General features: G+C 39.1%; 1 protein-coding gene across 6 annotated transcripts in view; it reads right to left on the bottom strand.

Annotated features, from left to right (window-relative positions):
* The window catches only part of UBE2F (ubiquitin conjugating enzyme E2 F (putative)), an 86,272-nt gene that overhangs the window by 16,754 nt on the left and 54,813 nt on the right, over positions 1 to 14,705 (bottom strand). For all 6 annotated transcript variants that reach the window (XM_069782100.1, XM_069782102.1, XM_069782103.1 and 3 more), the window contains one exon: positions 14,242 to 14,304. In XM_069782100.1, the coding sequence (XP_069638201.1) occupies positions 14,242 to 14,304 (63 nt within the window). The remainder of the gene's footprint in view (positions 1 to 14,241; positions 14,305 to 14,705) is intronic.

Genomic DNA, 14,705 nt, shown 5'->3' with positions numbered 1-14,705 from the left:
TTCAAGTCAAAATTAAGGGAAGGAAAATGCAGGAAACAAAATGCAATTTAAATGCCCGGGTATTAATGCAGGACTAAGAGAATCCAAATGAATGCCCAGACTCCATTGCTCTACTGTCTTGTCTAGGGTGAACCATTGCTGGTGGGAACGTAGTGATGTAGAGAGGGAAAAGCAGCAAAAAACACGATGAGGTCTCCATTGGCATGCTTTGTTTCCACTGATGAAATGCCCTAAATAAGAGCTAGGCATTAGATCTCAAATTTAACTTAATTGACCCAAATTGACTTAGAGTGAACTGAAAATACCTGAGTATGTATGGCCCTTGCTACTTTGGCAGTGAGAGGAGGTAACTGTGTCCTCTTACCATGATAACATGTCCTTATGTGCTTCAGGGCTCCAGCAATTTGTATAACTTTAAGTCCCATCTACAAGAAACTATGCTCAACATTGCAATACTGGATAATCAAACTAAATTTGTAGACATCAGATCCTATTCTATTCACACAAAAATAAGTGTCAAACATATCTACAAATTCTACTGTAAACCAACATTAACCAGCTTCATGTTACTGAAAGTAAGAAAACCCCCTATTTTTCTTTAAATCCATTTCTTCAGTTTCTTATTAAAGATATCAAAATGAAATCACTTACAATTACTATTAATCATTACAAGAAAAATCAAGACAAGGTGAAAAGCTTGGCTTGACTGCAGCCAGTGGAAAAAATAACAAATTTACAGTGGTGAAACATTAATTTTCACTCCTGATGAAGCAAATAAGTCTTAAACCAAAGGATCATCTTTGTTGTTGTTTGATAAATCTTTCAGGGTTATTTACCTATTTAAGCTTTGCAGATGGACATCTGCGAATTTTCAGACAATATGAAATAAACAGAATATTCAAAATATGTCCAAACCTGGTTTACTGCCTCTTCCTCCTATTAAATGTAATTCCTATTTATTTTTCAAGAGGGAGTGCAGCTCACAGGTTCATATGCTCAATGATACTAAAGAATCAAAAGCAGCTGTTGTTTTCTACAACAAGCACTGTAAGTACTCTGGAAGTTATAAGGGACTTATTTTTAGTTGAGTGATATGCTAATACCCCAGCAGTGTTAGATCAGTGCTTCACTGCAGTAATGCAAGAAACCCAGCTACCTACAGCTACAGCAATTGTTAGGTAACTTGTCCCTATAGATTTCACTGCTGGTATGTACCCCGTCAGGTTCTTTTGGCCACCAGCACCACCCAAAGTTGCTTTTGTTGTCATAGCCAAATAAAAAACAGTAAAAGCAACTGCCCAACCCTCCAGGATAAATATCTGTAATCTAAGCACAAAATTAGAGTGCCTTACCATAAACTGACATAGTGGAAAGTACTACTTAATCAGAGAAGAAGTCATTTAATAATCAGCATCCTTACGATATCCTCAGATGAGAAAATCCAGTGGGGTGCTTAATTAAAGGGCTCTGGACAGACATGGCTGTTAAATTGTTAAGAAAGCCTTATTTTTTTCCAGTGCTAAAACCCAGTACAAAATCTGCTGAAATTAATGTCAACATTAACAACTGTTGACTCCAATGGACACGGCTGGCCACACAACCATATGTATAAGAACGGTACCTATGTTCAATCCATACACTGACCAGAAGGCCATGGGCTCAAAAGTAGTAACTTACTTATAGTTTATTACTCAGCAGAAGCTACATTACATGGCAAGTAATTTGCAGGTGACATGGTGAATGTTTTACTATTGAAATAAAGCTCTTTCAAGATACCAGAAAAAATTTTTTTGCTTTATACATTTTGTTACTGAATATTCAGACTACTTACAAGGTAGTCAGTACATGATGACAGGCTGAAGTTTTCAGATAGTTTCCTCTTAAGTCTGCCAACACAGGGCTGGAATCCATAGAAAAGACCCACTCCCTGACAACACTTCATTTGGCAGCTATAACCAACCCACTTCTCTCCATTTACTTTGCCAAAATGAACGTGAGGCTAAACAAGGTAATATTTGAAGTCAGCACCGGCATGGTGTTAGAAAGAGATTCCAGAAAAATTTGTTTATTGCTGATATACCACTTTCTTATGCCACGTTCAACAGGTCACCAAATGAAATTTCAGACTATTTTGACAAATATTCAGTGTGCTATCCTCCCTTGACTGATGTGTATGCAAACTTGGTCTTGAAGCTAGGAACACAAACAAGCAAGATGCTATCAGACATTATCCCATCATGCTGTGTCAAGTGAGCCATCAGCCACCATACCCAGAAGCGCTGGCAGAGGCTCACTCTCTGGATGCAGAAAAGTGTGACTAAGGAATCACTGCCTTAGTGAAAGAAACAGCCAGCACCACCAGGTATTCTACGCAAGGTGGAAGATGTTTCTCGACTCCATTTTTTGATGTGTCCATAAAAATTCTCCTGCATTGCTTCTGTGTGACAGGTGTGCCCGCATCTGTCTCTCCTCAAGTCATTTTAGAGCAGGAAGCTACTCTGTCTCAATAAATCACAAAATAAATCGGAGGCAGAAATTCAAGCGAGCAGAGCAAAGAGCTGTCAGTCATGAATTTGAGGTTACTGACAAGCATGCAGCAGAAAATAGGCTGGTAATGTGACATGCCAGATCTCATAACTGTCTGCACAATTAGCAAAATACCAGACTACCTACATCACATTGGACCTGGATATTATATTACATCCAGTCACAGCAAAGTTACATTTTGTTTTTATCTCCATTCATTTATGCAGGATTACATTAGGGTATGTTAACCCAGCATGTCACTAACAGCTTGCGATCCCTCTCCATACTGTGATCAGCCTTTGTTCTTGCATACAGGAGACAGGAATGAACAGCAGATAATCTGTATTCGCACTTCATTACACCCCTGGGTCTGTCAGGAATAGTTAATACATTTTCATGTGCCATGCTGAAACGGAGGAAGGACAGTTAGCTAATGCTATTTTGTGGAACAACTGCTACGAGATCAATGCAAAACTAAAGACCCATCCTGAAAAACTCTGAACAGTCTCAATTCTTTTTTAATTGAAGGAGAAACTGAGGGCACCCAGCACTTTGCACATTTAGATGCATGGTATGACTGACTTGTGTTTTCCAAGCTACTACTAAGTGTCAAACTCCAATCTGATCCTTCTACCCTGCCAATAATTGATAAAGATGCTTTCCCAATATTCTGAAGATGCTGTCAAATAATGCTTTGATCGTCTACATTCACCATTCAGTTGGCTTGACAGATGAAAGCAGGGGTTTATTATTAAAACATTTTCAGCTTTCAGTTTGTTATATCATTATGTTACTGGCCAGGATTTAGGGAACAAACTTTGAAAATGATACAAGAATATGCCCATTTTTTAACCCCTTAAAAATAATTTAGTAAAACTTCAAAGCATGTAACAGCTGGATGTTTTCAGTGAGGGACTACAGGACAGAGCCTGGCATTCAACTAAGTGAAGGACAAGAAAGACACATCTTGGAAGACTGACTCTAATGTATTCTGACCTGCATAGGTAAGCTTGTAAAGCTGGGGGGAGAGAGGATCACAAAACTGTACTGACCTTGTAAATCCCCACTTATGTCCCACAAGTAGGAAGAAGCGTGCACAGTACTAAAAGAGGCAATAGTTGTAGACTGAACTCACAGAGCCTTCCACCTGCAAACACACATGCTGTAGTGGTGATTTCCAGACTGGACAAAGGGTCATTGTAAATGCTTTCTCCTAAACATGAGTACCTAGCCAGATGTTTCCACAACACCTAGTGGGTTTCACAAGGACCATGTACACAGGAAATGCTACTTAGTGAAAAAGCAGCGAGTGCAACACAGAATAGAGGAGCTACCAAGAAACATGACTGCCTCTTTAGCCAAGCTTCAAACTCAAAAAATTTCCACTTCAATTAAAAGCATTTCCACCCAACAGAACTGTCAAGGTTATTACAATTAAGTATAAAAGATAACTTAGTGAGAAGGCTCTTCAGTAATATCTGGTAGAAAGGACTGAGCCTCCCACATCAAACAGAAAAAGTCGTGATGTCTAGTTAGACCTACTGCTTCCCCATGGCAACTCTTCCAGTTGCTTCAGTGGGGGAAGAGTACTGCTAGCTCTGGGGAAGCTTTGACTCAGAGGAGCATTTCTTCTCCTCCCTGTGACTTGAAGCCTCAGGGAAGCAGTGCAAAGAAAACCCAGTCAGACTTCAGCATGCTGCGTTCAAGAAACAGGCAAAGCAAAGGTTTTCCCTCTGGACTGTGTAATGTGACAACACAATTCACTTTTGCATGCTCCATCACTTCTCCCCACTACATTCCCCTGCAGTTAAACAGGCAGGGTGCAGCTGAGAAATTGCTCATCACTTACAAGCATTTAGCACAACTAACCCCATGCATGGTTGCTCCTCTAGCACCAGCTCGAACACATTAATAATGATACTTTTCTTTTTTTTTAAGACCACCTGAAAGGAACTTCAAGTAAATGTTTTCAAAATAATTTCTTTGTTCTAAGGTTAATTTTCCAGCTGCCTTGAGCTGTCACTAAACTTTAGGCATCTGAGCTTAAAAAATGAAAATAGTAATGATCAGAATTCTTCAAGTATCATTAGCACCATTTGCATACAAAATTCCCTAGGGATATGTTTGGGAAACTGGAAAAGTTTAACAAAATATGGCTGTGATGGGCAACTGCTAGCAAGGATGATGAGTTTGACAAAGAGAATTGGGCTAAAAATAATGCATTAATAAATTAAATGAGCATTATTTTTAAAAAATTCCTTGGGGAAGGCATTAGAAAAAACAGCTTGCCATTAAAAACATTGAAGTGCATCGCCCGGACGCAATCCAATAAAGAAACGAGCATTCAGGTAAAAACAGGATATAAACTTGGGTAATACAGAGCTGGACTTTTGAACTACCATATGCTTTTGACTACTTTGCAAAATAAAACCATTTCAACTGTTTTCAGTTTCCTCACGGAACACTACCCATCAAAGGCACACTGCTATTTCACATAATTCATAATTATCTGGAAAATAAAATGCTTGTTTAAAGCTATTTCTAGTGCCTTTTACCACAAAATGTCTCCTCTGAAATGTACAGTGACAAGATGCAGCATCTATGGACCATGAAATTTTATTTATTATATTTTATGTAGTATAAATGTTTTATATTGAAATGTCTTTTTCAGAATCTTGGACAATTTTGGCGAGTACTATCCAAACAAACTGTTTTGCACCCAAATTTGCCAGCAGTCACTATAGATCAGTGGATAATATTTCTAATTCTCAGAAAGATTTACTTCAAGATATTTAACTGCTAACAACTAAATCTGGCAAGCAGAAAATCCAGTGAAGAACACCCACAGGAAAGGTTTTGCTTCCAGCCACACAAACACAATTAACTCAAAGCTGGAAGAAATGTTCTTGCAGGTCATTCAGTCTCCATTTACAAAGAGGTGAACGAACCCAAATGCTTCAAGCAAGAAAAGTTAATGCACTAAATGATGCATTCCCTACAGTGGTCACGGTACCTCTGCTCTTGGGCTCTGCAGCCTAAGTCTCAAAGAACTAAGCCACTCTGTCCTTGAGTTTTACATAAAGCCAAAGACAAAAACCAAAAAAGCAGAGTCTAAGCAGTTTGGAGGTAAGGAAAAAAATAAGAAAGTTATTTATTAGAATCCTTCTGCAGATGCTTCATTCATTTCCAACACAGATGTTAGCTAGTGTCTCAATTGAAGGGCAATAGTTCACATTACTCAGTTGTATCAATAAGCAAAGGTCTTGACCTGCATTGAAGATGCTTATCTAAAGCAGCCTGCACTGGCTGGCAGCCACTGCCAACTGCTCTTTCTGTGAAGTTTGGGATGGTTCTGGATAAGTGACAAGGGAAAAGACTTGATCTCTTCTGAACAGGAAGAATCACTGCAGGAACTAAGCAAGCTAAGTACTCAAATGTATATTCAAATACCTTTGATATAAAAAAGGTAACAAAAAAAGAGCAGGTATGACAGAGAAACAAGAGAAGTTACTGTAAGATCAGTTAAATGAATTCTTTAAAACAGAAAACCTGAGGAAGAAATACAGATAATACGTTTCTCCCAAACCTTCAAGTTTTAATTTTATTTTGAGCTACTGTCTGCTTAGAGGATACAACACACTTCTGACATTTTTCATTTAGATGCATCAAATAACATTTCAAACAGACTAATCTTCTGATAGATGAAATTACATTAATAGAAAAAAAACTAACTTCAAGGTGATCAATGACAAGAGATCAAGAAGAATCCAAATTTGCAGACACTATTTAGTTTCAAATGCATTTCTTCAGCTACACAGAAAAATAGATTTTCAAGGTAGACTTAAATCTAAATGTAATTATGCCCTTATTATGTATGAGCACAGAAATAAAAAGCCAGGAGGATAAAAGTACAGCTGACCATGACATTATTTTGGAGGAGTCTTTAGAAGGATCAAATCTGATATGATACACAGGCGGTGAGGTCTGGGACTTTTTAACTGTCTGAAGGCATTATCAGTCTGTGGACAAAATTACTCTAAACTTCAGCACAGATGAAAGTTCCCAAATCTGCCAGCTTCTGTATTTAGCACCCCACAGGGTAGCTCGGAAAGGAAAGCACAGGCCTCTTGGTCTGTGTGGCAGATTGGTTTACAGTGTTTGATAAAACCTGAGGTGATACGGAAGAACGGTAACCCCTTCCCACTTTGAGAACATGCTTGACAAGCAACTTTGTAGTTTTGGATGTAAAAAAAAAAAAAACAAACCAAAAAAAAACCCACCAAACCAAAAAACAACCACCCACAAGCAAAAAAGAAACCCAGCAAGGATGAAATCACTCTTGGTGAAAAAGAAGTTTACAATTTCAAGTTGTTGCTGGTTCTTGGTGGCTCCAGAACTAAAGAGGCTACACTGGGCAACGCCAGTTTTTGATGGAGAGGCACAATTTGGGGGGAAATTCAACTTACTGTATTTCCAAAGGGACGCCTAAAGATCTTCTACAGACATATCTGTATTTGTTTCTTACTTAACGATTGTTACTTACAGACAGACCTTTGCTGACAACTTTCTCTTTCAATGACTTACCTGTTTTCAGAAGATACATTAATGTCCTCTCCAGAATCTGTCCCAGGCACCAGCATTTTGTCAGGTGCTGCTGGTTCTTTCCCAAAGGTTTGGGAAATTAAGATTATTCTACAAAAATCCTAAACTGCTTGCTATTTAAGGAGTCAAAAAACTGCATACAATTATGAAAGGCTATAAAAGCTCTTCAATGGAATTTCTACTGGAATCAGATTAGTGCTCTCACTTGGCAAGACAAGACAGTCCTCAAGTAATTCAAGGAAAACGTTCATCCCAGAAGACTCATTAGAACAACCTCCAAAGACTGCAAGCAATTAAGAGATTTTTTTTTTTAAGCCCTGTTTCCTAAGGAACTGAGGCTATGTAGGGCAATTAAAATCCTAAGAGAAAACCTTAAGAGGCAGCTTCAGACTCCATAACACCATGAACATTATAAATCCATCTGCACAGAAACAATCCTGAAATAAAAACCTTATTTTCTTTACTACCAAGAGAAGTCTTAAAAAAAAAAAAGAAAGAAAAAAGATTCAATAGCTGTCACAGCAGCATGCAAGCAACACAAGCAAAAGTCTGCCCCCAAATCCCTCTTCCCTAAAAGCTTCTGGCCTCACACATCACTGGTGCCAGCACTGACTGTGTGATTTATCTGAGGGTGCAGTTCATGAAAATACAGCATTATCCCAGGTGAAATGAGGCTAGCAATACTGTCCTTAATATCTTCTGTAGGATTTTCGCTAGTGTGCTAGTATTACTGTGGTGAGGAATCAGAATGACATGATTTGAGCAGGACTAGAAGCCGCAACTGTAAGGATGATCTATTAAAAACTAAAGACCATAAGAACTACAAACTACAAAGACTACAGCCATAAGCACATCATGAATTGTCCAGAGTCATGTTTTACTGCAGTACGTTACATACAAATTCCAACTCTCCTAAACTTTCCCCTGAATATTCTTACAAATCTACAACCCCCCTCCCTCAGAATAAAACAACGTCTATGAACAACATCATAACAGTGTATACAGCTACCTGAAGACAGATGGACTAGAAATCTAGTCAGTGACAGCAAGAGCTGCTAAAATTTGGCAGCTATAGTTAAAACCCATGCTTTCTAAAACCTGGGCCAGAACCAAACTCACACACACACCCCTATGCAAAATAATTCAAGTATCAAAACAACAGCTACAAGCTTTGCCACTGATCTAGCCATGGAAAAAGCAGGGAAAACTCCCTTTGCTGACAGCAGCAGAAGACAGCTAGGGAAAAAAAGGCAAGACCAAGAACCTTTTTACATAGGGTTGCTGTGCTGCATGTTCTTTAAAACCAGACAACTGAGAAATACAACGACGCAGGTACAGATCTGGATCGTTGGCACCTGGAGTGGCCTGTTGGAAGCAGCATGCTGACCTCTCCACATCCAGGAGCAACTGGGTGTTTCCAGCAATGATGATGCTGAGCCTAACAAAAGCTCTCATTCCTCTGGCTGCGGCAAGCAAAGAGAAGGCCACAAAAGCATAGCATTAATGATCTTCTTTTGATGTAATCGCCAGTTACCTGGAGGCAGCAAGGAGAGGTGACACTCCTACTGTTCAGTGCATTCCTGAGCTCTATAATTGGACATGTAAGTCACTGCTTTCCAAGGTAGATGCAAATAAAATCAGGGCTCACTGAATTAAGTAAAAAGTTTGTGTTTAAGATGAATCCATGGCAAACGCCCGTTTATTCCAATTAGATTTCTCAGCTTTGGCACTTCAGAGCTGCTGGTAAAAGTCCCATGAAAGACGACATGCTAGATTTTCACAAAGGGGAAAAATCCCTCCCAGAGTGCTATCCATCCTAGTCTTTCACAACGACACAGCAGGAAGCATTTCCATGCACTGAATACTGGCAGGTGAGTTTCACTGAGAAGATGGAAAGACATGCAGGAAAAAATCACACAGGGTGACGTTACTCATCTTCTCATATTAAAGCAACTCAAGACTGCATGGATGAACAAGTAAATGAGTGTTTGCTAATCTGCAGGACGACAAAAATTGCTTTAGCCTTTTAAACTGCACCAAATACAACAGGCAAATACAATTAAAATAGGACACAGCATTAGCATTCTTGATATGGCAGGCCTAGGTGAGGAAGAAAGCTAAGGAATATTTTGAAAAACACTTCTACTTTAAGCCATGAACACACGAACAATGTAATGAATTTTCCTGTTGTCTACTGCACATACAGCTTTGAAATGTTTTTTTTTTGGCAAAGGCAAACACTGCTAGGAAACATAAGGGCTTTTAAGGAACCCAGCAAATTGCAATGTCCTGAGATAGTATCTCAAAACAACCACGACAGATGTACATATGGGAAGTATTTTCTAGATTTCAGCTAACAAATAGCAGACACAGCACCCATAGCACCTCTGCGTAAGGAATACACAAGTCCTGAACTACTAAACTGATTCAGTTTTGTATTACCAAATTATATCCCTATTCTTTCAGTATTCAGCCTAGCTGGCTCCCACAGAAAGCAAATCGATAGTTTTATTTGTTCACTATACAAAACAGCAAATCCTACAATTTCTAGCACATCATTTTTAAGTGAGTAGTCATTAAAACTTAAACACTTGCTCACTGCCTAGGAATCCATGGAATCAATTCAGCTGACAATTAATGGCTCTGGTCATCCACATAATTACTGACAGGCTGACTTCTCTGCTAAATCCAAAGCGGTCCCAGCTAATTAACTAGTAAGCGGTCCTTTAAATTCAACAAGAAAACTCATACTACCAAACTGATGAGATGGTATGAGTGTGAGAAGACTGAATGTTGGGAAACACCTTGCTTAGTTTACAGAGACATCAGTCATCTTTTTATTCTCATTTATTGAGCTATAAACCAATAGAGGATGGTTGTGTATCTTCCAGTGATTGTGACCTAACTGCAGTGCAACGTGGGCACCAGGAATGTTAGTAACACTACAAAAATGAACAAAGCAAACTTTCCCTAAGCTGGAAACAACTATGAGTTAAATGAAGGCAGAGGGGTGTAGGGGGAAGAAAGACTGAAGGGAAACTGCAATTTTATCTGAATGCTTTATTAAATGCTGAAAGCCACAGTCAACAACCTTGCAAGAAGGTTTCAGTTTAAGAACTGGCTGCATGTGGAAACTGGCGCCAGATCTACAGAAATACAGTCACTAAAGAGGATGTAGTCAACACGCTGGAGGGCAAATCCACCCTCCAGAGGGACCTGCATGGGCTGGAGGAAAGGCCAACAGCAACCTCAGGAGGCCCAGCAAGGCCAAATGTAAAGCCCTGCCACTGGGACACACTCAGCCCCTGCACAGGGACAGTCCCAGATGCCAGGCTGGGGACAGCACTGCTGGGAAGGCCATGGGGCGAGGAGAAGCTGAGGGAACTGGGCTTGCTGGTGAGGAGGAGAAGGCTTTGGGGGGATCTAAAAGCAGCCCGCCAATACTGATGAGGAGGATACCGAGAGGAGAGAGCCTTCTCAGAGGTGCACAACAAGAGAACACGAGATTGAGCTCCTAAGCTGAAAGGGGGGACATCTGACTGCATATATGGAAAAACATTACCATGTGCATAACTAAGCTTTGGAGCATCCAATATCACTTGGTGACAATCATAAGATAAACTCACAATTGGCAAAACTGAAGCCTTACAAAATTGATCACAATGACGAGGAAATCACTTGAACAGTGCCATTTAATGCAGACAAATACAGGGATCCTATCTCTGCAAAATTAATTAAAAGTCACACAAAGAGGCAGACAGCATCCTCTGTCACTGAAAAGGTCTTTTGATTAAATGACCAATTATGACATAGGTCTCTAGATCACTTCTGTAGCTGATAAGGTACTTTTTGGATACATAAGTAGAGGGCTAGCAAGTCTGAATATTGAGATAATCTCTTTGTCTAGCATTTGTGAAAATGGATGTTGATGATTCTGCCCAAATTTGTTGTACTGCCTTCCAAAAAGTTACTGACATCTTGCAAAGTGTGTGAGGAAGACTTGTAGAATTACTAAAGCTGCATAAACAATCATATGTACTCTAAAAAAATTCACGTAAAAGTGATCACTGGCTGAAGGAAGCTGGAAGGGAAGAAGTTTAGTAACTGACAGCTCCTTCCTCAAGCTGAAGGAGGCTCATGAGGGCTGGAAGCTGAAGCTGCACTAACTCAGATCTCAGGTAAGACACAGTTTTTTAAAAGCAATTAATTGAACAACTTGAGCTCTGAATTTTCTATTATTTTTACATCTTAGAACAAGGCTGCTTTCCCAAAAGCTACAACTATGTGCTCAGGTATAAGCCATAGATTTAATGCAAAAATGAAGAGGTCCCTTATGCAGGAAGAGATTGTAACTGTCCCTTCTAGCCTGATCTGTAACACAAACATTCACAGCAGAACTGTTTTCCAAGAATCAATAATAAGGATTTGATATCTATGATATGACTTCTTCCACCATCTGCAAGGCGGCAGTCATTTTTGATGACTTAATACCAGCCTATGGAACTGAATGAACTCCAGCCTCCCATTTTCAATAACAAGAGGCAGGCTTCAAGTTAGCTGTTAACCTCTCCGGCAGCCACACTTAGCCTGGAATGTTAGCAAAGAGATTCCAGGATTTCAAATCTGAAATTACATCAGTGAAATACTGAGTTATCTCCTCCAGGAGAACCACAGAAGACAGCTCGAGATGCCTTTGTTTTGCCTGTTACAAGCCATATACTCCCATGCTGTCAAATGACCAGAGGCATTCTCTTACAGCATGTTAGACACAGATGTTTGCGTACAAAACTATTTGTATATAGATATATTTGCACATCTGTTAGTATATAGATTGTGCATGCGGGCATATATATATTACATATATACTATTTGTATAATTGTATTACACATGTAAAAATGTCTCAAGGAAAATTCATTAGCATTCCCATATTAATCATATCATGCACTGCAAGTATTTTCTTGAGAAACAGGAAAGGACAGGACCACAGCAGTTTGACTTCACAACAAAGTGCTTATACCCTACATGACACCTATGCCCAATAGAGACAAAAACTAACTCACACTGCAATTGCATCCTTTGAGGCTAGTTATAAAAGCAGACATTTCCCTCCCCTGCATAATTTATTGTCTCCAGACAGGCATCATTGGTTTTTGTCTTGATGCTGCTCTAAGACATACTATGGAAAACTGAGCACTATCTGGTGCTGTCACTATCAATTAAATACCTAAACTAAATTCATATAACCTCCAAAAAAATTAACATGGCAGAATATAATTTTACAGATGCCTATGAGGAGAATACTTAAGAGTTTACTAAATAAAAAATGCTTGTTCCAAAAATATTTTTAATTTAGAAGACTGTCAAAAAACCCACTCAATTTCCCTTTCACTTCTTCCACAGCTGCTGTTATCTGGAAAAAACAAAACAAAACAACTCTAACAAAACCAACACCCAAAAAAACCTCACCAAACTTCCATGCTATTAGTGTAGCAGTATGTATTTTGAGTGCTCACTTCTCTGTTTTTTAAGGGAGGTGTGTTTCTAAAAGCACGTGACATTCTTAATTTCTGTGGATTCCCAAGATTTCCAATTTCTGAATGAGGTTGAGAGATGCAGGATAGTGGTTTCTCAGCATTTCGTCACTCTTTGGGAAGAGGACATTACTGGCTGGCTGGTCTGAGGTCTAACAATTTACTCGAAACACTGGTAAGGCCTGCCTATTACAGCCTCAGCACATCTGACACAAGATTGTACTAGTACTACGGGAGCATGTCTCCTTACACCTACCCAGACACCAAACTGCTTTTCCTTTGCCAGTTAGAAGAAATCAAGTGCCAAATCTGACACTCAGCAATAGGTGTGTAGCCTCACCATTCCCAAAGAGCTACAAATTTCCCTGGCAAGGTATTAGACAATAATTCAGTCTAACAATGCAAACAAAGAAAATGAGTCGGCCTGCTACCATCACTATACTGGTTTTGTTTCTCTGGCTGTATGCCCTCTGTGACTACTTTCAGTGTTTTATGGCTTGGAAGGCTTCCTGGCACTCCTTGCCAAAATGATATAACCATTTAAAAAACCTCTTTGAGAGTAGGTGCCTACCAAATTTTTCTCACCTTAGGCTTACAGTTTCACCCCAGCCCTGAAGACACTGACAAATAGCAGAATAGCTACAAGATCTCATTAAACAAGAAAACAGCTAGAAAGATGATCTTACAATCCTGATGTTTCCTCTTGAAAAAATGAGTTAAATCAGGTGCACTGCCTGACTTTGCATTTTCAATGAACTCTTCAAATCAACATTTACCTGGAAACTTTCTTCAATCTTTAAGGTTAACTTCAACAAAAGTATCAGAAGAGTTTAATTAAAACAAAGAGATCTTGAACATGCCAAGTGCAACTTTTATATGCTTGAGGTATGCATCCATATAATGTAATGTGACAAAGCTTCAGAGATCCATACAATGGAAAAGTTAGTACTTTGTTCACCTCTACCTCCATGCTGAATCTCAGTTGAGAGGTAAATCTCACAGGTGTTCATGAGGCCACTAATCAATACCATGTTTTGCTTTGCCCAGTCCATAATACACACAGAACAAACAGAATCAGTAAAAAGAAAATAAAATTTCCACTCCTGTCTTTCAAACATGCCCAGATTTCTCCTGGCTTAATAAAAGTATGCAAGATGTAAGAGTTGTGAAGAAAAAAGTTGCATTTTGAAAGAGGCAAGAGAAGAATGAGATCTTTTTGTAGGTCTTTTAAGGTAAAGGCTACTTACATAACTGCGCCAAACCAATTCACTACCATTTGCTGCACAGAACGTGTACAACTTCAGGGAAAATCTCAGAAACAAGAAGAAAAAGATCATCTATTTTGGGGATATGACTACATTATGGTCAACAATTCTAGCATATGGTGAATAACACTACTGTGTTGAGTTTACTTTCCCAGATAAAGCACATTTTGTTAGAATAACTGGTTGCTGATACAATAAGCCACTTAACTGCCTGAAGTACCACCTCAAATGCTTTAAAAGGACTGACTGGAAATCCCCGAGTACAGTATGTGTATTTGTTTAGGAACAACATGCTTTAAATAAACCACTGACTCACCTTGTCACGCAAATGATGCTCTGCAGCCTCAATGTTCAAAGGATCATCAAAATTCAAAAGATCCTGGAAAATAAACACAGAACATTATAGGGTTCCCAGTCACTGCATTGTCAAGGAATCCAAAGCCCTAATGAACAAGATAATGAAACAAAGCGAATAAGACCAGCAAGTGTAGTGCCATTTTCTCACTATCTTGGTAGGTATCCCTGCCAAAGGTAGATGCAAATAAGTCTGATAATTGCAAACCAAATCTCAAGTCAAAGGACAACAGCAGCAGGGCATTTGTCCCTATCTGGTAGCATGCCCACACAGCCCCGTGACACTTCTCTCTGGCAGTGATGCATTTCTATTTGAAAACAGTTTTAAATAAAATTTTGAAGGAACATTCAAAGCTTCAGAACGCACAATTCCTGTTGATTTTTATTCAAGGTTAAAGTAAACCCTTTAAAAAAAACAAACCTGCA

Source organism: Haliaeetus albicilla, chromosome 4, assembly GCF_947461875.1.
Source record: "Haliaeetus albicilla chromosome 4, bHalAlb1.1, whole genome shotgun sequence".
In the NCBI taxonomy this organism is placed as follows: Eukaryota; Metazoa; Chordata; class Aves; order Accipitriformes; family Accipitridae; genus Haliaeetus; species Haliaeetus albicilla.
Note: the sequence above shows the minus strand (reverse complement) of the source record. Positions and strands in the feature narration are given on the sequence as shown.